General features: G+C 46.0%; 2 protein-coding genes across 13 annotated transcripts in view; one reads left to right on the forward strand and one right to left on the reverse strand.

Annotated features, from left to right (window-relative positions):
* Positions 1-23,554, forward strand: part of FOXN3 (forkhead box N3) — a 391,460-nt gene that overhangs the window by 143,290 nt on the left and 224,616 nt on the right. Inside the window, exon 1 of one of the 12 annotated variants that reach the window (XM_053603882.1) lies at positions 20,621-20,778. The exons of 10 other annotated variants lie outside the window; for them this stretch is intronic. The gene's annotated coding sequence lies outside the window, so the exon portion shown is untranslated. Of the gene's footprint in view, positions 1-20,620; positions 20,779-20,833; positions 21,333-23,554 lie in introns of those variants that run through there. One more of the 12 variants, XM_053603884.1, reaches the window with a different exon arrangement.
* On the reverse strand, positions 18,040-23,473 carry LOC128594774 (uncharacterized). Its single transcript, XM_053603649.1, has 4 exons — positions 23,422-23,473; positions 21,157-21,443; positions 20,200-21,046; positions 18,040-18,434 (listed from the first exon to the last, which is right to left on the reverse strand). The coding sequence occupies exons 1-4, from the start codon at positions 23,471-23,473 to the stop codon at positions 18,397-18,399; spliced, it is 1,224 nt and encodes a 407-aa protein (XP_053459624.1). The 3' UTR covers positions 18,040-18,396.

Here is a 23,554-nt window from a genome sequence, read left to right on the forward strand (position 1 = left end):
ATTGGCCTATTCCATGGTTCTCTGAATGTGCTCTTGGCTTTCCTCACCCTGGACATTTGTTTTACTGCACCTTCTAGTAAAGAACAAAGTGGACCGTTCTCCTTTCCTTTTTCTGAAGTTCTGACCCATCCTCTCAGGCACTATTCTTTTTGTTAAAAAAAAAAAAAAAATTCTTGAAAATCTCAGCCTGTGTGATGATCTCTGTTTCCCTTATCACATTCTATCTTCAGCTGGAGTCCCATGTCGTGCAGGACTGTAACCAGCCCTGTGACGTGCAGTGCCTCTCACAGGGCTCAGTAGTGAAATGGAATGAAAACAGTGTGTAGAGTGCAGCTGGCTAAAAGACAGCGGTTCCCCTCCCAGCCCTAGAATACTAGTATTCCCAGAGCGGACCTCTTACCCTTCAGAAAACAAATAGCCAGTTCTTCCCATTGTACTTTAAATGCATATTCTGGGGTATTAGCTAATTATTTGTCATGCACTTGCCAGCCATGACTAATCCTGTTTTATGAATGAAATGAAAGTAGAGAGATGGAAATACTTGCATGACCTCACAAAGCTGAGCTGTTGGTAGAAACAACTTGAACCCAAGTGTTGTCACCCTCTCTTCTTTAGAGCCTTTTCTGTAACCAGAGAATAAACGTTTTAGGCTTTGCAGGGTAAGTGTGTCTGTTGCAACTACTGCACTCAACTGTGCCATAGTAGTGCAAAAGCAGCCGTAGACAGTGCACAAACAAATGAGTGTGGCTGTGCTCCAATAAATGTTATTTACAAAGATAGGCAGGGGGCTGGGTTTGGCCTGAAGCTTACTGACCTTCTACTTTAAGGGTTCCCTCCTCTCTGTCCCTGATGTTGGGCTGGAAAGCCAAGTTAGCTCAGTTTGGACCCTGAGCAGGTCCTCTAGTTGGGTGAAGGCTAATGTGTAAATTTGTCCCTGGCTGGGAAAGAGTGACTGGTTAGGATAAAACTGGGAACCTGTGGATCTTCAAGCAATAGACTGTGTACCTGAGCAAGCAATGCATAGGATGGTCATCCTGTGAACATGGGCCTCGGTCACAAGGGAGACATAGAGACATATTGGGAGACTTATCATGGAACTCGGGAGACCCACCCACCCAGTCAGTGGTAGTGTGGGGTGCAGAGATGGAGACCTCACTATGTGACATTTACCTCCATGAACTGTCTTCAACCCAGAGAGCAGACCTGTTTCCTAAGGGCAACTAAGCTCAGGGTCAGAAAGTCTGTGTGCTAATTTACGGTGAGAACTATCACTGCCTGAGAGTGGCTGTGGAAAGTGAGCATGGGAATCAGGAAGGGAAGGTTGGCAGGTTGAATGTTGAGTCCGTTGGAAGAATCAGGTGATCTGAGCACCCAGCATAACCAGATGCCCTTTTTGCTAAGACCCCAACCTTGAGGACAGGGGTTAATGCTGCTTTGACCTGTGTGGAATCGGCGGGGACCCTCTAGGATCTCCACCCTCTGCCCCTTTCTATCCCCTCCTTCCTTTCAGGGAGACCCTTTATTTCTGTAAATATGTTAACAATGTCCATCTTGCTGGTTAGGAAAGAACTGGACATGGGTTTCTCTCTCTTTCTGACTTTGCATACCCTAATCTGGCACTTGTTGGTCTCACCCTGCAGAAGGATGGTGGCCTTTTCCATTCAAGCTAGTGAGGTGTCTAGGGTGGAGCCAAGACTGTCAGAGCACCAGAAATCATCAGCGATGCCATTTTAATAGTAAGGACAACTGCAGTGTGTTTTATTGGTTCCCTGTGCACTTCACGGTTCAGCTAATCACCCCAAGAAGATAAATCACAACCCACCTTTTAATTTCATCACTTTGAACATGAATGGTACAAAAACATAGCAGGTCCAGTCCTCTGCCGGGAGGACTGATTGCCAAGGGTCAGGTAGTTGGGCCTTAGAGAAGGGACTGGCTGGAGAACTGCATGGGTGGGGAGTTCTTCAGGCTCCAGGTATTATGTGAATGCAGTTGTTGTTATTCTGAGTAGAGGCACTGAGGAGGGTGGGGCCTCTGGAAGAGGAGCTTGGAGGCTGCCATAAGCCTCTGGGGAAGATAGGGCTGGGAGGAGGCTAGAGCCTGGGCTCAGGGCTTCTTTCAACATTCAGACCAGTGCCTGGTCCTCTCTCTCCGCATTCCTCCTAAAGAGGCTATTGTTCAATCTTCAGCATGGCTTGAACAAGGGGACCCCCGTCACCCTGTCTTTCTATCTTGCTGCAGCCTAATTAGCACCACCCAAACCATGAATAACATCAAAGGAAACAACCTGCGGCTGACCAGAGGCCTATACATGCTGCCGGGAAGCTGCCATAGCAGCCAGAAGCCAGGGAGGCACCCAACCTCTTTTTTTTTTTTTTTTTTGTAGAGACAGAGTCTCACTTTATGGCCCTCAGTAGAGTGCTGTGGCCTCACACAGCTCACAGCAACCTCCAACTCCTGGGCTCAAGCGATTCTCTTGCCTCAGCCTCCCAAGTAGCTGGGACTACAGGCGCTCGCCACAACGCCCGGCTATTTTTTGGTTGCAGTTTGGCCGGGGCCGGGTTTGAACCCGCCACCCTTGGTATATGGGGCCGGCGCCTTACCGACTGAGCCACAGGCGCCACCCTCAAGGAAGGAATGGTCCTTTCCTCTCTTGCCTTAGTGGGGCGGGCAACCCAAGATACAGAATTGGTGTGAGATGAGGCTTTCTGGCGAGGAATCTTCTGGAATCAGACTGCTCAGTTTAGTCCCAGCTCTGTCTCTTCTTATCTGGGTGACCTTAGCAGGTCATTTTAACCTTCCTGAAGCTCAGGGCCCTCATCTGTAAAACAGTGATGACAGTACCTACCTCAAAGAGCTATCGTCAGAGTTAGACAGAATAGTCCGTGTAAGGCTATGAGCCAGCATAGGGGTGGATACAGGCTTTGTATGGCCTGAAGCCTATTCAGCTGGGGATGGGCTCTTTAAGAATGTAAAATTACAACTACAAAACCAGACATGAAAGTGAGCAATTATTTCAAATGATGAAAGAAAACACAAAGAAGTGTATGTTAAAAAAAATGACAACCCTCACATCACAAAATCCAGAAAAAAATAACATAATACTGTTACTAACCAGATGGTAGATATATGTCCACTTTACTCCTTTTCCTACGTTTTTTAGGCAGTGTCCTCTGACCATTTCTTCATATGACAATGATCTGGAATGTCATTATCTCTAGAGAGAATAACAAGACAGTTTGCTCATTCCTATAGCATGAGTGGTTGGGATTTTTTTTTTTTCCATTATTGATAGCTTAAAAAAACATTTTTAGTTTAGTTTTTAGTTTAGGACAGTTGTCAAATATGTGGAAACCTTTCTCATGTTTCTTTCATATGCATACTGAATACATATACTATACTAGGTTCCTGCTCCTGGGTCTCTTCTCCTTTCTCTTGAGAAAACAGGTCCTGAGAATAGACCAGGAGCAGTATACTATGCTATACCAATACTATGCACTAATAGCATACAGTACATGCTCTTCTATATGCATGTACTTACTATATATATAATATATACTACCTATACTATATATATTTTATGAGTAGTCAGCTTTGATGGCATTTTAAGTGTTCTTGTCCAGTGACTAATTTTAGACTGAGGATTGTTGGGGCCCCACTTGGTGAAAGTGGGGGACCCTGAGTCTTACGCTTCAGTGTTTCATGGTATATTCTCTTGTGAGTGCTGAATAAATGTTAACTAGATTATATTTTATTCATTGACACTCATCTTTATAATTTTGGAATTATTGAAGAACAGGTTCTCATGCACTTGAAATATAACTCGGGTTAAACTTGTACAACAGCCATTCATTCGATATCATTTGTTAATTGTCTCCTTGGATCAACCTACCTCACATCGATCATTGGGAGCATTCTGTGACATAAAGCAGATAAAACACCTAGCTCACTGTCATGTACTAAATAAACTTCAATAAACTTAGCCCTTATGACCACCATCCTGTCTCTGAAGCACCTGATCTTGGACTGGGCACTTGAGGATATAAAGTTGAGATACTATCCTCCCCCAGGAGGTAGGAATGGGCCCAGGTTGGGGTTAAGCTCTGAGACCTCAGTAGAAACCCTGTTTTGCCTCAGGTTCTAAATAAAGCCGTTCTCCTCCATTAACTATGTCTTCCCTATGGTCAATTTTCATTCATGAATTCACCAATCATACTCTGTTAATGTGGCCACATTTACAAAAGACACCATACATTCAAAGTGCTTGGTGATAATGTATAATTTAGTACTTTTCTCCTAAGTCGTTTTATTCCTAACAAGTCTGGCCACTAAACTTACCAAATATGGTTTTCTTAATGCTTTAATGACTTTATTATAGGAATATCCATGGACAGAAGGTCCACCACTAACTCTATCTGTTGGGATGCTTTTGGTTGCAAGTGACAGAAACAACTCTAGTTGTCTCAACCACACAGGAAATGTGGTGGACGCTTGCACTGAGTCCTAGATGGACCTGCCCATTCATCAACTAATCCATTGCCTCTGGAGAAAAGGACAGTGTCAGTCCCACCCATACTGTAGGTGAATAGATCCAGGAGCAGAAACAACAGTGTGCGTTCCAACACGTGGCCCTAAGTCACTTACTTCTCTGGGCCTCAATTGCTTCATTAAATCAGGGGCTTATACGACATCATTATTAAAATTCTTCCCAAGACTGGCCTCTTATATATTTTTTCTTCTTAAATTAACTGGTTTTTGTGATGAATAAACAAACTTTTCAGGCCAGTGCTATAAAGCTAAGAATGTAATTAGTAAATAAATAGCTCTATTTAGATTAAATGATAAGTCAGGGTAGTCAGCATTAGTAACAGTTCTTCTGACCCGTGAGTTTGTAGATTTTGATCAAGAAAAATGAGAGAGAGAGGGGTGAGAGGAGGCACCCCAGAAAATGGAATGAATAAAACATGCTCTACCTTAGCAATGTGCCTTCTTTGAAGCTGACATAACTTGGTGGTTCATCCAGAGGAGATCCAGGAAGGTCTGGGCAGAGCTTGTTTTTGTTACCATAACCATCAGAGAGGCTTTGCGCTAAGGCTGGTGTCATAAGGAAGCTGTAAGAGGTTTAATTTGGACTCAGAGGGAGCTGGTGTTGCCAGAGGCCAGAGTTACTCTAAATGGCAGTGGAATCAGATCCCTGTGGATAGCTGATGGTTTCTCAAGAATGAAACCACAGACCTCAACCTTCTACTTTGTCCACTTTTTACGAAGCCTTTGGCTAGTCTTGAGATGAGATTCTAGAACTGGCACCAGGGAAGCTTTCAAGAAAGCATCTAGGTAGGGGTGGTTAGTGAAGGAATGAACGCTTTGGCTATGGTGCTGGAGTCTGTTTGGGAGTGCTGTACGGTGACCGTGATGAGGGTGCAGGAGGTGGCAGCAGCTGAGGGGCATGCTTCCTCTCTGTCTCTGGTGCACAGGGTTTGGGTACTTGTTCTGTAGGCTGTGGGCTGCCTTCGTGGAGAGTCATACCCCATAGGACATATGGCGGGTGGGGGGGAGTTAATCTGATTAGTAGCATAGTCAGTGTGTTTTCATCATGGTTGGTTAATTTTTGAATGTATTTACAGAACTGGCAAAGGTTGATCTGTGCCTTTATCTAATTCTCTTGTCATTGGGCTTTTGGAAAATAGTTCTGGTGTGGTGCCCAATAGTGTTTCTAAAGTGGCAGATAATCACCACCTAACACAGAACAAGAGAAATAGTTGAAAATGGTCTCTAATCAAATGTCTATGATTTGGAAGCATTAGCTTGAGGCCATCAGATGTTTGTCTTTGTGGTAGTAGGATGCTGAACGAGGGTTTATTTGGTGGACTGTGTGGGTAGGATGAGGATTGGAGATTGTTCAGTGAGTTGTCAAACAGGTGCTTATTCCTTCTGAAGATCCAGATGGGAGATGGGGAAGGACTGGGAGTTTCTGGCCTGTCCTCTGGAGTTGTCCACTGTCATGAGCTTTAAAAAAAATTATTTGTGTGGGCGGCGCCTGTGGCTCAAGGAGTAGGGCGCTGGTCCCATATGCCGGAGGTGGCAGGTTCAAACCTAGCCCCGGCCAAAAAAAAAATTATTTGTGTTTTAAGGGTCAGACAAGAGCACAGCGTCCTAGAGACTTGGTGTTTTGTAGACATGTTTGTCCATTTAATGAATGTGTCGGTTTCTGTGTGAACATCAGCAGATGAGAGATGTAAAAAAGAGAAAGAAAGAAAAAACAAAAATACTGTAAAGAAGAAGCCTAGAGGTAGATACCAGCAGCAAGTTACATTCTAGAATCTTGGAAATGAGATCTTGGAGAGTATTAATAGACAGGAGGTTGTAAATCAAGAGGGTGGGCTCTGCAGGCCAAAGAGACTTGAGGTCTTCACTTTTCATCTCTCCTGGCAAATGACTACTTAACTTCTTAAGCCTGTGTCCTCACCTGTGAATGAGGATGACAGCACCTCCCTTGTAAGGCTAGTGGAAAGGTGAAATAAATAATGCAGGTAAAGCTCTTGGCAGGGTGCCCCAGGCCTGTGGGAAGCATTGGATCACTTTTGTTGTTATGTATGTTTTATAAGTTTTTGGATCGCAGTAATTGGGTACTTGGTGTTCATTGTTTTGACTGTTGTTGTTCAGGCGCCTGGAATATCCTCAGGCAAAACTGACATCACCTTTGGTCCTCCTTAGGAACGTTAGGAGCAGAGTGGATAACAGATTGTCTGAAGGCGCCAGCTTTCCCACCAGTCAGGGGAGAGGTGAACTCTGCTGTCAGGTGCATCTCTAGGAAAGAAGGGGTGTGTGGCTCAGTTTCAAAGTAATATTCTGTCACCCTTCCTCAGAGAGGTGACAGAAATCCAGTTAGTGGAGAGCCGCTGAAACTTCAAAGTGATGCCATTTAAGTCTTTTCCATTACTGTGGTTGGAATTGGGTTTTTACATCATACATTTGATTAAAACACACACACACATACACATACACACACACACACCATCATGCAGAAGTACAGGGAGGAGGGAATAAGGAAAACTCAGTAAGTACCTCCTGCTCAATTTTGCTGGGAACCTAAAACTGCTCTCAAAAATAAACCCTACCGAAACAAAACAACTGCAAAAACTCTTGCACAGAGGATTGAAAAGAAGGGCTCCTTACTAGATACAGAAACATGGACAAAAAACGTGCTAAACACGTGGGGACCGACCAGATTGCTGTCGGTAGGTGACAAAGTACTTTCCTATAAATATTGCCAGTCTCTTTCTCTACTTAAAAAGAAAAAAAAAATTACTTTGCATTTCAGACAACACAAATGACTGGACAAGGCTTTTAGTTCATGTGCAAGAAACTGTAAAAACAATGTGAAAGATTTTCCTTAAATGGAGTTGGGCCCAGTCTCACTGATAAAGTTAAAGCCTGGGCCTTAATTTGCCTTCCACTTGTCCTTTGTGAGACCTTTAGCAAGTTCTCTGGCCCAAGTTCATTCATTTCCCACCCCCATAATTTCCAAGTGTGTGCGGGCCACATTTCAGTTTCAGACTTTTCTTTCTTTCTTTCTTTTTTTTTTTTTCAGTTTTGGCTGGGGCCAGGCTTGAACCCGCCACCCCTGGTATATGGGGCCGGCGCCCTACTCCTTGAGCTACAGGTGCCGCCCCAGTTTCAAACTTTTCTGCTTTCACTTTTGGTTAGTCAGAACCTCCATCTGGTGTTATTTGAAAATGAGTGTTTTCTGTGGCTTTTCTGTGGCTCCTTTTCAAAGTATTCAAAGCAGTTTAAAAATACAAAATGTTCAGTGATCTGACCAAGACTTAATGTAAGTATTTATTCGGGGACTATTTTTTTTAAAAAATCCATTAAACAGATTTGAAACTCTTAACTCTTCTGATGTATTGGAAATAGATACTAAGATTCAAAAAGAAGTGGGGGGAGGTTTAAAAATATGGGACTACTTGCCACCAATCATAATGCTTTTAGTAGTGACAGTAGTAGCCAATAGCACAGTTTATAAAAACAGAAGAGCTAAAATTCTCTATTTATTATTAAACAGGAAACTGAAAGGAGTCTGTAGCAACCTGGTGGGTTCTCGACAGACCTGCTGCTGCGTTTATCTGCGCCGAAAAAGCCTAATGGAGACATTCCTTCTTTTATTGGCTTAGGATTGTTAAGTTTTACTGAAAATCTTAACCAATACATGACCATCATAAGCAGGTTCTGTATTGTTAAGGTTTTGAAGCAACTTATTTCCACTAGAACCAAGGAGAATTTGGAAGCAAACTGAAAAGCTCTCCAAGAGTGGAAAATGCTTTGCACTTTTATTTTGCCTTTGTGCTTGTCCAACATGTACATATGAATATTGTTGTGGGAGACCTGGGCTTCATTTTAAGGTCAGCCTTCAATTTCTAGAGAATATAATTTGCTGCTATTTTTAGAGCATCATGCTTGCTTGTAATAACTAATGGAAAAAACTCAAAAGAGAAATAAATGTGTAACAGCTGTGTCTGCTTAAACTTGATTAAAGGCGGTAAAAAGTAAACAGATGAATGAATTTGACAATAGACAAGGGAAAGAGACAAGTATCCCTCTTATTGTGAAAAGTTTTACAGACATAACTTGCTTCACTTCAGAAGGCTGAGCGATGTCTGTGTTTAAAGTTTTCTTTACTGTTTGTCTTGAGTGGGATCAGTGTTGTAGTGAATAATTTATAGCCAGCATGAATGAGCTCATTAGTCACCTTTTCAGACTTTAAATGAGTTTTGTGGTTGTCATTACTCGAGCCTTCTGTTCAGCCGCCGAGCAAAATGACAGTTTGGCAGTTGGCAGCCTTGTTGTCGGCCGCCTGTTCCCCTTCAGGTCTGTGTTGGTTTTTGTATTTCATTGAAACCTTCCCTTGCTTAACCCTGCATTGGTCCAGGAACTCCCACACTTCAGATGCCTTTTGCACCCCAAGTTTACATGAGAAGTTTTTCAGGGATTAAACCCACCCCCCCAAAACCAACTTTCAGTTGTGTCTGCCAGAGAAAATGAAGTGTATGAAATGGGAGTTTTCCAGCAACTCCTGAGTATTATTACTTCCTTTGTGCTTGGTTTGATGGTCAAGGTATTTAAAAGCAAAAGGCAAGCTGGGGAGTTGTGGGGCAGCTGAGCCAGGCTTTCACGTGGTGGTGGGCACTGTGGGCTGTTGGAGTCTGGAGGAAGATGCATGCTTCAGAGTGGGCTTGTGTTGTTCCAATTCTGAGCATCAATATGATGTGGGTGATGTAACTTGCTATGGCAAGTCGGCAGGGCCAAAGGACACCACATTGTTCCTACAAAGGGATTGACAAGATGACCGTTCAAGATCCCAGCCAAAAAACGGAGGTCTTCTAGGGTCAATGGGCATAGCTATTACCTCTTTCCCGTTTCTACTTCTCCCAAGTCTGAATGGTGAAGAGGGAGCAAACTGTTGCACCTTCCCCCTGACTGTGCCCTTGGAGACTAGCCTGGGAGGCTGGTATGTGGGGGAGACAAGCCTGCACATGCCAGGGGCAAGTGGGATTTCTTTGGAATGGACATCATGGAGTCCATCTCTTTCTTTGAACGTGGCTGGGACAGCTTTAGAGAGCTCTGACATTCACTTCTTGGGACTGGACTCCATCCGGAAGTCCAGGACATTGTGGCTTGCCCACCTTGGTCTTTGGGTAGCTTCTGTGGGCACGCATGGTGCATGGATGCTTGCCCGGTGTGTCTCAGCCAAGTGCCTGGCCCCTCTCTGACGTTTGCTATGAGCAACAGGCACTCATGGCTGCTGTCACCAATGTGGGCAGCACCCCCTTCCGGGATCCATATTGTTAGACAGCTGGCCTAGCACTGTGTGAGGCATGTAGAAAGATGTTCCATATTCCTCCCTGGAAGAAATGCCAACTTAAAAAGGACTCCTGGTTGTTTGGGGGCCAAGTCTTTGAAACCAGTCAGAGAGTCACATGTCTCTGAGTACAGAGAAATGAGGTGCTGTTGAACGTACCCACAGACAGAGCTTCAGCAACCCATTTAGCTCCATCCTTTCCAGACCCCACTCCTGTGCTATTGAGCACTCATGTGCAGTCATGCCTCACAATTTATGGGAAGGTTTTGCTTGCACCTGAATTTCAATATTAAAGACACAAGATAGGCTATGTTAGGAAGGAGTTGCAGTTTCAAAACAGAAAGTGTTAGTGAACTTCGCTATCCATTACAGAAGCTCTGTCAGCTTAGTAGGTTGACTACATTGCTCATCTCCAAAAAAGAACTTGGTACAGCAGGGAAATATATTGGTCCAGGGGACCATGTTGAACGCTGGGAACACACTGGAGTGTGACATGGTTTTTTTTTTTGGTCTTTTGGCCCAGGCTAGGTTTGAACCCACCACCTCCGGCATATGGGACCGGCGCCCTACTCCTTGAGCTACAGGCGCCGCCCTAATATATTGGTAATGTTTTAATCTATGTACTCTTTCCCACAGAGTTCATCAAGTTTGGAGCTTTTCTTTCTTTCTTTATTTTTTTGCAGTTTTGGACCAGGGCTGGGTTTGAACCCGCCACTTCTGGCATCTGGGGCTGGCGCCCTTCTCTTTTGAGCCACAGGCGCTGCCCGAGCTTTTATTTGTTTTTAAAAGATCATTGTAGGGAGAAGAATTGATTGTTTTCTTTCACACCTCTGTGGAACAGTAAAATGAGGAAAGCTATTTCTTGGCATGGGGAGGACTTTGGCAGACTTAGCCACTGAAACCCATGAGACTGTGGTACTTGGTGTACTCACTGGAGAGAGGAAGATGATAAAATCTCTTAAAAACTTTGGAGGAGGAAAATGTTGATGATGCTACTTTTCTTTGACTAATCTGTAGAGTTAGGAGAAACCAGCTTGAGAGAGGGATAAAAAGGACCATTTTTTCCCATTAAGTGATCAATATTTTTGATTACCACTGTGCCGCCACATGCTATCAGCAGAAGAGAAGTGTCTGCCAAGGTCCTTGCCTCTCAAGGTCCTTACTGTTTGGTATCTAGTTGATTTATTTTTTGTTACAAAGATACACGATACTGTATTGATTATGACATAGAAGCTGAACTTTGGCTTTTTGCAAGGAGTGCCTTTTCATTGAGTTTATAACTCCCCCTTTTCGTCCTCCTCCTTTATTTCCTGGTCACAGTTTTTTCTCTCTTGAGCCCTCCTGCTCTTATCCTTCATAGCCCTTGACCCCCAAACGATTCTTTAAGAAGAAGCCAAATGTTCTGGATTGATTTCCTTGGTTCCTCCTTGGAACATGACTCCAAACTCTGTGGACTATGGCTTCACATCCCAGCCCCATCCTTTACCAGCTAGGTGACCTTAGGCAGGTACCCAAACCTGCAGGTTCCTCATTTTTATAAAACGGGAATAATAGCACCTACCTCTTATGATTGATGTTATGCTGAGATGAGTATTTTTAGGGTTTTAGAATACCTGCACTGAGTTATATGCCGTGTAAGTGCTTGTTTGATATAGTCAATCCTCGTTATTGGTGGATGTTTGTATTTGCAAATTCACCCACTTGCTCAGATTTATCTGTCATCCCCAAATCAATACTCCTGGTGCTTCTGTGGTCATTCGTGGACATGTGTGCCGATGAGTCACCCAATGTGCATTTTCCCAGCTGAGACTGAACAAAGCAACGTTCTGCCTTCTTATTTCAGCTCTCATCAATAAACAAGTGTCCTTTGTGTGATCTGTTCGTGCCACATTTTTGTGCTTTTGCATTTTTGTGCTTTTTGTTGCTATCTGTTTAAAACGGCACTCAAGCATAATGCATAAGCACTATTTAGTAGCCCTATGTGCAAGAGATCTGTGATGGGTCTTATGGAGAAAACACGTGTGTTAGATAAGCTTCATTCAGGCATGAGTCATAGTGCTACTGGCTGTGAGTTCCTTGTTAATGAATCAACAATATATATTCAGTAAGTTTTCTTTAAATGGAAACACACACAATAATGTGTTGATAAAATTATGTATTGATTGGTTAATGAACATGTTGTGACTGGAGGCTGGCAGGAACCTAACCCTATATTTTTCCTAGGAGCAATGTTTCAGGATTTGCTAATTGAGCGTTTGCCATACATTACAGAAGTATTCTGAATAACAAGAATCAACTGTAGATAAATGGAGTCTGAGGACTCAGAGAGGCAGTCCCCCTTTTGAAAGGCTATGGAGTATCCCTGGGGGGTGGGGGAGAGGGAGGAAAAGCTTCAGCTGGTCACAGATTTTCTACCAGATCTGGCAAAAAGAAAAAGTTGTAACCATATTTGGTTTCTTATTAGCATAAATTGTTATAGAAAAATCTGTCTAGAAATAGAGAGCAAATGTTCCCACTTCCCCACAAATTCTTTTTTTTTTTTTGAAACAGAGTCTCACTATGTCACCCTTGGTAGAGTGCTGTGGCATCACAGCTCACAACAACCTCCAACTCCTGGGCTTAAGGGATTCTCTTGCCTCAGCCTCCTGAGTAGCTGGGACTACAGGTGCCCGCCACAACGCCCGGCTATTTTTGGTTGCAGTTGTCATTGTTGTTTAGCAGGCCCAGGCTGGGCTCGAACCCACCAGCCTCAGTGTATGTGACCAATGCCCTACTCACTGAGCTACGGGCACCGCCCCCACAAATTCTTAATTCGAGAGTATGTAGATCTCTTGAATCTTGGAGCCTACATAAGAGTTGGTAGAGAAAGTTTGTTACACAAAATCTATAAACCAAAAGGCTTCCCACAGCCAGATGATAGACCTCAGAACGCAGGGTATAATGTTTGTTATACTCATCAATTCTCCTGTTTGCTTGGAGTACCAGCCTTTTCAGAAGGGATCATTTTACCCTTCCTGATTGAAAAGATCACAAAATGCTTTCATTTGGTGAAAAGCTTTGCCAACATATTTATTTTCCCCTAAACTCTTACTTTATGAAGTGTTTGCAAATTGTTTCACACATACAGTCTATGAGAATGTGAAAATGATTCAGAAAGGGAAAGCTTCACTTAAAATTACTGGAAAATGCAGATAGAAGCCAGCAAAAGAAACACGAAGCCATTGTGGCCCACACACTGTAATAATATACCTCTAACCTCTTCAACAGTTTCCAGGTTTTTTTGATTTTAAACAATGTCCCAGCAAAACCCTCCTAAATACATTGTAGTATCCATCAGTTAATTTATTCAATACATTTTTTTAAAGAGACTAATGTTTTACTTTGTTGCCCTCGGTAGAATGCTGTGATATCACAGCTCACAGCAACCTCCAGCTCTTGGGCTTAGGCAATTCTCATGCCTCAGCCTCCGGAGTAGCTGGGACTACAGGTGCCTACCACAACACTCTGCTATATGTTTGTTGCAGTTTGGCTGGGGCCAGGTTCGAGCCCATCACCCTCGGTATATGGGGCTGGCACCCTACTCACTGAGCCACAGGTGCTGCCCTAGTCAATACCTATTTATTGAGTGTCTTATGTGTGTGCCAGGCATAGGCTGCTGACTAAAATAAGCAGGAGGGTGGCTTTCTTTCTTTCTTTTTTTTTTTTTTTGCAGTTTTGGCTGGGGCTGGGCTTGAACCTACCACCTCCAGTATATGGGGCCGGCACCCTGCTCCTTGAGCCACAGGTGCCACCTAGGAGTGCAGCTTTCTTGGAGCTAATTGTCTATGGGGGTAGGCAGCCTGGTGCAGAAGTTAACTGTCTTGTTATGGTATCTTCCTAGGATAAACTCCTTGAAGTTGGGAATTTGAGATCAATAGCTAGCTATACTCACTTACATTTTAATTCCTTTTGTCAGAATGCCCTTTTGAAAAGTTGTACCAAGCCACATTCCTGCTGACACCTGCACTAACATCAGCATGGTTATTTAAGTCTGTGCCAATCTGATAGATGAAATGAGATGTTACCATTGTGTTAATTTGTGTTTCTTTGATTTTGACTGAGGTTGCCTATCTTTTCAGGGGATGGTCCCATTTTTGTTCCTATTTTTTTGTGAATTTGCACCTTATTAGGGGTGGTAAGTTTTTTCTTCATTGAGTTGTAAGAGTTATAAATTAAAAATAACCCTTGGGTGGTGCCTGTGGCTCAAGGAGTAGGGCACCGGTCCCATATACTGTAGGTGGTGGATTCAAACTTGGCCCTGGCCAAAAACTGTAAATAAATAAATAAAAAAACCCTTTTCCACATGTCTGGCAAATATTTCCTTGTTTTTTTTTTTTTTTTCTTTTTTGTCTTCTAATTATATGACTCCTGATACTACGCTTACATTTTGAATTGTTATGCAGTCAAATATGTAAAAATTTTCATTTTTATTTATTTACTTAACAAAAATAGTGCCAGGGCACCATTATATGTTTCTTACAAATATCAATTCATTTAATCTTTATCACATCCCTATAAAGTGGGTATTATTATGTTCTCTTTCCCTCTTTTTTTTTTTTTTAAGATGAGAAAACTAGGCTGGGCACAGTGGCTCACATCTGTAATTTTAGCACTCTGGGAAGTCAAGGCAAGAGGACTGTTTGAGGTCAGGAGTTCCAGACCAGCCTGAGAAAGCGAGAGACTTCGTCTCTCCAAAAAAATAGAAGAAATTAGCCCGGCATGGTGGTACATAGCTGTAGTCCCAGCTATTTTGGGAGCGGGGGGTAAGGCTGAAGGATCACTTGAGCCCAGGAGTTTGAGGCTATAGTGAGCTATGATGACACCACTTCACTCTAGCCTGGGTGAGACCCTGTCTCAAAAAAAGTTTAATTAATTTTAAAAAATGAAGAAATTAGGTAGAAAGAAGTTAAGTACCTTGACTGCAGTTATCCCCCTAGTAAGTAGTAAAATCAGAGTACCACCTTAACCTATATCACTGTGCATTGCCGCCTCACATCTTGGTATGAGGCTCTGGGTGTGTTTATTTCTGGTTGTTTCATATGTTGTTTGCAGACCTCCTCCCATCCTTGAGGGCAGGTGCCTCATTTTTTATTTCCCCTGGTTCCTTCCTAGTCCCCTCCACTCAGGAAAAGGCATAGAGTAGCTAGATGCTTAATTAATACCATTGACTGAAGGAACTAACATCTGGATTCAGGATCATCAGCTCACACTTGTGTTTATGTTCCAAGAGGAGTTGACACATTCTATGTTTTCATTTTGCCTCTAGTAGGTGACTTGACAAGCTCAGGTTCAGCTAGGGCACCTGAGCTAATGAACTTCACTCCACTGGTTCTGCTGTACTTTTCCTTACCACACCCCACCTCCTTTCCTTGTCATGTAAGCCTCCTGGCTCTGTTCCCTGCTGGAGAAATTTTAATAAACCTTTTCCCAGGCTCCACCCTTCAGAATCTGTCACGTAAACACCAAGAGTGCACAAAAGGAAAGCTCCAAGAGAGGATGGCCAGAAAGCTCAGTGATACTCGATCAAGCCTTTAAACTCGCTGAGAGGTGAAGGGTCTTCTGGCTGAGGGGCTCTTTATCTTCTCTACAGAAGGGAAGTGAGGAGCTTTTTGCTACTACAAAGGGCATTCTTATATGTTACCTCAAAGAGATTCTTACTTAACCCACAATTGAGGAGTTATCTTTGACCATAATCTCACTCCCTCTTCTCATATTCAATCATTTGACAAATACTCTTGGCTCTTCCTTTGAAGACTCTCATATATTTTTTCTGGCCTCACTGACTATTCTTTAATTCAGTGGGTCTCGAATTGTGGTCCCCAGACCAGAAGCAGCATTACTACCTGGGAGCTTGTTAAGAGATGCAGATTCTCAGGCCCAACCCATACTTCCTGAACCAGGAGCTTAGTGGGTGCGGGCCAGCAAGCTGTGTTTCAATAAGCTCTCAAGTAATTCTTTTTTGTTTTGTTTTTTGTAGAGACAGAGTTTCACTTTATTGCCCTCGGTAGAGTGCCATGGCATCACACAGCTCACAGCAACCTCCAACTCCTGGGGCTTAGGCGATTCTCCTGCCTCAGCCTCCTGAGCAGCTGGGACTACAGGCGCCCGCCACAATGCCCAGCTATTTTTTTGTTGCAGTTTGGCCAGGGCTGGGTTTGAACCCGCCACCCTCAGCATATGGGGCCGGCGCCCTGCTCACTGAGCCACAGGCGCTGCCCCTCTCAAGTAATTCTAATGCCTACTCAAGTTTGCAAACCACTGTTCCAATGGAACCCTTGCCCCCTTATCATTAGGACATTGCAAAATGTAATGGGTAGTTACTGCAGAACATTTGCAAAATGCAACAAGTATGAAAGAAAGGTATCCTGTAACCCTAACACTCAGAGGGAACTACTATATTAACATTTCCCCCAATTTTCAAAATCACATTTAAAAAAGAAAACAGTCTTTATTCCCTTTTGTATGGATTATTGCAATGATTCTGAGTTGTTGGCTGGCTTTTGGTCTTTTACTTTCTACCTTCCTCTCTCACAATTCATCTTGGCTCTACCATCCCTTTCATCTTTTAAATCCTATCTCTGATAGTGTATCTTTTGGGCTCAAAAATAATCTAGTGAACCAACTTTGCCCCCTGAACTTAGTGCATAGAAACTGCTTATCCTGGTATTCAAGGAGTTATGTGATCTGATACTTACACTCTCTTAATGTATATGCCCCATTGGGACAAAGGCCTGGTATCTCTGGCCTGTAACACAGTGTCGTGTACTTGGTAGGCACTCAGTAAATACTCGTCCAATGAACAAATGCAGTCAAGTCATATTTGATAAATCTGTTTGTGCCATTCATTTATCCTACCTAGAACAGCAGTCATGAGCAGAATGGTTCTATGGTGCTTTCTCAAAATGCACCTGCCTGGGCACCAGCTTAGGAGAGCCTGATTCATTAGGTGTGGCTTCCTGGGTGGTTCTGATGGGCATCCCCACTTGAGAAACTCAGTCTAGAACACCCCTTCTTCATTTTCAGATTAAGCACTGACCCATCTTTACTAGATATCCTCTTTCCAAAGTCAGCTCCTCTCCTGTCCCCAGGCCTCTTGTACCAGATGTTTCACCTTGTCTCAGCTGTTAGCAGTAGGTAATGACAGGTGACAAGTCATCTGACTCAGGCCAGCCCAGTTAGATTATTTCACTGAGAATCTGAACTGTGTAGTGGCAGACTCGAGGCAGTCTAAAGGTAGTAGGTGCTAAGAGTCAGAGGCCTGAGGACTGGGTACTGGCAGCCACGTGTGGCCATCAGCAAGCTGAGGAAGCCAGCTGCGGGGAGGAGAGTGGAGCAGACATACGGAGGAAAGCAGGATGAATGTGTGGTCTCAGAAGGAAGGGAAAACTGCCTGATAGCTCCCCAGTTCTGTGCATCCTAGCTGCATTGCCAGCCCAGGCGTATACCAGTTTCCTTTTTATTTTTTTAGAATAGAGTCTCATTTTATCGCCCTTGGTAGAGTGCTGTGATGTCACAGCTCACAGCAACCTCCAGCTCTTGGGTTTAGGCGATTCTCATGCTTCGGCCTCCCAAGTAGCTGGGACTGCAGGCGCCTGCCACAATGCCCAGCTATTTTTTTGTTGCATTTTTGGCTGGGGCCAGGTTCGAACCCACCACCCTCGATATATGGGGCCGGCACCTTACTCACTGAGCCACAGGTGCCGCCCCACCAGTTTCCTTTTTTACTGGCATCTGTTTGAAGGAGCCCTGAGCAGGAGACCATCTTTCCAAGCCTGGTTCTGACTTTTCCTTGCTTTTGAAAGTCTCTCCAGTCTTCCCCCCATACCTGCCAACCTACTCAGTTGTTACTGCCTTGAGGGGAAGTATATTTGACTTTTACGTCACCGTTCCATAGTGACGTTGCTGTAATAACCAATAATATTCCTGACCAGAGAACCATTTAGCAGAAGAATGCACAAAACATCAAGGAACAGGAATTCCTTTCCTTTCCCTGGAGGAAGAACTGAGGGTTGATGGGCCTAGAAACCAGGTCTTCTGTCTCCTAGAGACTCATGTGCTCTTCTGCCCAGGCCCAGATGGGGCTGCAGAATGAACAGGTCAAGTCCCCAGTCAGGAAGTAAGTGTTTCCCAAAGTGAGTTTCAGGGCACACATAGAATTCTGCTGTCAGATAAGTTTGTAAAGCAACGTGAACAAGATAGTGCTTTAAAGAGTTCGACGTGTTTCTTTAAGACTTCTCAGGGTCTAAGACACAATGGTTCTTTTGGAAAGTTCATGAGGAGAACGGAGTATGGGGTTGTTCCCAAATAAATTTGCCCATAAGCATTTATGTTGGAGAGCATGTCTCGGAGCTGAGGTTTAATAGCACAACAAGGTGGAAAAGGCCACATGAAGCCATCCTTTGGCTTCTGGCAAAGGTCTGGATCCCCCCATTTCAATGGATGAACAGACAGATGTACACTCTCTCCATATTGAACAGGGCTGATCCACTGCTTCCTCTTCAGGCTGACACCTTCTTACTTACACCTCTTGCCTCATCTGTAATGGGAGAGGGAAATTAAGACATGTATCTGAGAACTCAGCAAACCAAAACACAAAGCAAGCTGGTTAACACTCCAGCCTCCACGTCAGGCTTCTTCTGGCCCAGGGCTTGCTACATCTTTACATTTTGTTCACCTGGGATGAGTGGTTCAGACACAAGGCTCACAGCTTGCCCAGTTTTAAGAATGATATATTTCCTATGCAATGACCTTTGGTTTACAGTCCCTCTTTTTGAACTCCCAGGAGGACAAAAAGGACTGGGGTGAAAATAAGGTGCCACCTCTACTTACTGTTAGGAGATTTCTCGCTATTCTGACTGTGGTTGGAGAACTGGGAGGGCTGAGAGCTGGTGATGGAAAGTGGGGGTGGTGGTGGTGGTGGTGGAAGGGGACAATTTCTTCCTCTCCAGGCCAGCAAGGGGCTTGGACAAAGGTCTAGGCCTTCGTTCTTCTGGTGAAGATTAAGCACCCTCAACTGATGGGCTGATGGCCAACTGAACCTGCCTGAGCCACAGGAGTCTGAGCTTGTCTTATCCCACCCAGCTTTCCTACCAGTTCTGACCCTGAGCATCTGTGTCATGAGACTTCAGAGATGATCTAATTTGTCTCTGCCCTTGTACCTTTTGCTTAGTGACTTTGGGTCCCATCAAGTGCTCAGTAATTAGAGGTGTGGGGCTGAATGACCTCGGGCTACCCCAGGGCTCCCACTTCTGAATTGTCTCCTGGGAGTAGTAAGGTCTCCATGTGATTCAGAAAGGCCCATCTTGCTGAAGACTGGCCACCCACTATCATAAAGGTTTGTTCAGGAGAGATTACTTATTTTTTGACACAGAAAAAATTTTTAGAAGCTGGGTGTGGTGTTTTCCCTTCACTCCTGTCCTCAGCTAAGTTAAAAGGCACTGCACGGTGGAGGGAGTTCCCTCCCGGCCTTCTTGCTGGTTTACCTGCTGTGTTCAGACAGCTCACAATGGCCTGTCCACTGGCTCAGGTTGGGGTGGCAGGAAGAGTGCCCCTGGCTTCTCCTCTGTAGAGGAGCCAACCGACTTGGTGGCTCTGATATGTCACCACCAGCGTGTCCTGTCGGACTCCTTTCCTCTCCAAAGACAGCTGCTTGGAGTAGTGGGGCCCATTCTTTGGAAGCACCCCGGGACTAGGAGTGGTGGCTGCAGCATTAGCTGGGTGGCTTGGTAATTGCCACGTCCAGTTCTTGAGAGGTCTAAGTGTCAAGGGGATGGTGAGACTTGCTTTCCCTCCAGGCCGGCCGCGCGGTCAGCACCGTACACTGACGCTGGAGAGGCCCCGGCGGCGCGGGCTCTAGGACGTTCCTCTGGCTCTGTAATGGCCACCCTCCCTCTTGGTAGTCGCGCGGCCACCTGGGCGGAAGCCTGCTGCGCCTTTCTTCCCTCTGCTCGGCATGAGGTGGGCGCTGGGGGAAGGCGTGGATGGCCTTGGAAGTCCCGCCCAGACGCAGTAGTTGGGGAGAAGTGGAATCGCCTCTTCTCACTCTCACGAGCCTTAACCGCATCGTAATTCTTTTTATTTTTACTTTCGAGCCATGTAAGGCATGCAGTTGGGGTAGGAGCGTTCCCACGACACGTTGCCAGCGGCTCAGCGCCGACCCGCCCGAGTGGCCAGAGTCCGGGAGGGGACAGGCCACGCGCCACCCGTCCCACCTGCCCCGCCACCCCCGGGTCGCCGGGCCCGCGCCGGCCACCCTTGCCCTGCGGTGGAGCAGGAGGTGATTCCGCGCGGCCCATTCCGGCCTCGGCCCCAGTTGCTCATCCGGAGTGTCCGGGCTCGGGGCGCGAGGCAGGCCAGGGCCGTGTGGCGCGGGCAGGCGCCGCCCCGGCGGGTTCGCGCCCAGCGCCGCAGGCCGCCGGCGGCCAGGCCCACGTTTTCTCTCTCTCCAACTCCCTCCGCCTCCTCCGCTCCGTCCCTCCCCTCCGATCTCCTCCCTCCCCGCGCTTCCCCTCCTCCTGCCTGGTCATGTGTCGCCTTTTTTTGTTTGCAGTGGAAACAATTTCTCGCCGCTCGGCGCGCCCTGGCCCGACGCGCCGCGGCGGAGGCGAGCGGGAGGCGGGACGGGGCGGGGAGAGCGGCGGGGCCGGCCGGAGGACGCGCGGCGCGCCCGGCGGACGCCGCAGGTCCCATGCCGCGCCGCGACCCCCGCGCCCCTGCCGCCCGCGCCCGCGGCCGCCCCCCGCCGCCCCGGGCTCGCCGCGCCGCGCCCGCGCGCCCCTCGCCGGGCCACCAGGCGATGCCCGCTGGGCGCCCGCGAAAGTTTGTCGGCTCCCGCTGAAGGGCAGCGGCGCCCCCGCGTCCCCGCGCCCAGCTCCGGCCAGGTGAGTTCGCTTCCCGCGCCCGCCGGCTCCCGAGTGCGCCAGGGCGACTCAGGGCGGGGGGCTGCTCCAAGGCGCAACCGCAGGCGACCTCGCAGCTCTCCCCAGACGAGGGGCGCCGCAGCTCCTGGGGGAGGGTCCGGAGCGGAGGGAGCCCAAGTCCCGGAGTGGGGAAGCTGCCCGGTCCCAGAGTTTCCTGCCCCGACGTGCGGGCTGTCCCCCGTGCCTGGATTTCCGAAACGCCGCCCGGGAGGAACAGAGTTGGTATTGTCTGCGGAGGACGGGATCCCGGCCGTTTCGGGACGAGGGAGGGGTGCGGACATCGTGAGACCCCAAGATGAGAAACAGGCTCCTAACAAAGATCTCCCTCCACCCCCAAACTGTGCAGACTTGGCACCGGCAGTGAACGTCTCCGGAGACCCCCGAGGCCCGGCCCTCTTTGAAACCCTCCTTGGGCCCTGGACAAGTTGGGGGACGGCGGGCTTTTATTGATTTGTTTTTAAGGTTCGCCGCGGTGCGGCCAATAAAAGGTTTATGACATCTGACCGGCAGTGAAGGTATGCGAACTCCCAATTGCCCTGTCTGCGCGGAGAAGAGCAGTTTCTCCGTTGCCTGGCAACACCGCTGATTGACGTGGGGTGTAGCCAATCGGCGCTCCCGCAGGTCCCCTTGAAATGTTTTTGACAAGTACAGTAGCCTGGAGTGGATCGCGTGCGCGCGCGCGCGCGCGCGAAGGGGGGTTGCCGGGTCCCCCAGAATCGCGACCGCCTTGCCCGGCTTGGGGAGGATTTCTCAACTTTTGGAAGTTCACATGGAACATCTGTTTAGAGCTGGGCCAGTAAAGTCTTTGTCAGTTATTTGGAGGCTTTCTGACACTAGGCAAGAAACCAAGATTTCCTGCTGCATTTTCTCCGTAAAAAAAAAAAATAATAATAATACTAACAAAACACAGCAAGTCATAAAAAAAGAAAGGGTGTGTGCGTGCGTGTAGTGAACGTAACCAATAACAAACCGAAAAGTTGTAAGGAGGTCACCAGTGAATAACTATTTGTGTGTGTGGTGGAGCAACCTTGTTGGCAGCAGATTAAAAGTGTTTGCTTAACTGCAGACTCACATGATCCAGATTCTAACCCCCATCCCCCAAAACAGGAGGAAAAATAAAGATTTGGCGAGTTCTGTAGTTAGGGTATAATAATGGGTAACTCCTCAGCTGTGGTTTCTGGGAACTGGTTTTTTTTTTAATGGAATGGCAGCGATCAGTGGCTCTTCCTACGTTGCCATAAAATGCGGGATTTGTAGCGATGGTACAGGTAGCTGGAGAGCAGGGACCAGGCAACGCAGACGCCTGAGCCGAGGGTACTGAACCCCCGTGACCCTCTTTTCTTGACAATACTGTTTGTCTGATAAAACCATATTGCTGGCAGTGTTTGTTTAAAACAAAAGAAAACATGGAGAATAGCGTGTTAGCTCCTTTGGGAAGCTACTGACAAATAAGCAAATTAAAAAGAAAGAGAGCAGCATGTTGTCATAGCAACAGTGCAATTAAATTACTTTACTGTCAGCCATGATATAATTTTCCTGTTTGGAAGCTCAGGAGACATAAAACTTTCATTTGGAACTAAAGTTGACTTCAGTGGCTGCATAGTTCTCTTTTGTATTTTACTAGTGAGTCAAAATGTTCTGATGGGATCCGAGGAAACTTTTAGAGACAAGCCTAGCTTTGATGTGTTCATAAAGAAGTTAAAAGCAGTGTCAGTCTGTACTCGGTCATATCCTCACACTTAACAGTTGCACACCAATGGGGGGTGGTCAGGGACTTGCAAAAACAAACTGTCCCAAACAAACTGTCCCTTACCCTCCCATTGGTATGAAACTTTTAAGACATTAGCTTATATTTTTCTTGAAAATGTGTCATGTACTACTCAGGATCGTTTCCTTGTTGGACAGAAAGAAATATTCCCTGTGGGTGAACTTGAGGCATCAAAACTGCCCTGCTTGGGTTGGACTGTGATGCCCCATGCAGATTTTCTCTCTTTAGGGCTGGGTGTCTCAACCCTGTGTCCGGAGGTTCTGTTTGTTACCTTTTGGAAGAGGGAAAGTGTTGCAGTCTACTGACATCCTTGGCTGGCCATTTGGCGCCCTGTGCTATGCTTTCTAGAACCCCATTCTAGACCTTCCCCAGCTGCAGTACAGTGGCGGTTGTTTCAGATGTAGTGTTAATGGATATAAAGAGACTTAGATCACGTTTTTTACTTTTGATGTGTGTGTTTATTTTTCTCCTTGGTCTTTTTACTGGGGGTGGGATGGGGATTAAAACCAGACACTGTTAATCCCAGCACATTGTTTTAACTCTGCAAATGGAGAGCTCTGCAAAGGGAGACCTTTTTCGTGATCTGTCCTGTTCTTTCTGTTGCCTGCTAGGGAGTTAAACGTGTTTTGTATCTGTAGGGGTCATTCTGTTTGTGGACTTGACAGCTCCTCCTATCAGAATTTATTTTACTCTCTGTTCTAGGTCATGGATAAAAATGGAGATTGTAGTGAGGGGAAGGATAACATTTTGTGGCAATTTTTGTTGAAGTTGTCCATCTGTCTTGAAGTTGGCTTGACTTTTCACCAGTTCTGATTCCAGTTAATGGTTTATCTTACATTCCCATTTATTCGTGTGGTGTTTGAAGTTACTTGCTTTTTCTCTCTGCATGTGGTAGTGTCGCAATCAAATTTAATGTACTTCTTTGTCCAGTTGGAAGCCATAGGATTCCTTGTCACTGTTCTTTAGAAT

This window comes from Nycticebus coucang, chromosome 9 (assembly GCF_027406575.1).
Source record: "Nycticebus coucang isolate mNycCou1 chromosome 9, mNycCou1.pri, whole genome shotgun sequence".
Lineage (NCBI taxonomy): Eukaryota > Metazoa > Chordata > Mammalia > Primates > Lorisidae > Nycticebus > Nycticebus coucang.

Excerpts from the sequence above, each read along its gene's own strand:
- LOC128594774 (XM_053603649.1), bottom strand. The coding sequence starts at position 23,473 with ATGCAGAGAGAAAAAGCAAGTAACTTCAAACACCACACGAATAAATGG. Across the intron at positions 21,047-21,156 it reads GCCGGTGCCAAGTCTGCACA|ACAATACCAACTCTGTTCCT; the intron begins GTTTGGGGGTGG and ends CGTCCTCCGCAG. Across the intron at positions 18,435-20,199 it reads GATGAGCAACTGGGGCCGAG|ATGAGGCAAGAGGTGTAAGT; the intron begins GCCGGAATGGGC and ends CTCCCATTACAG.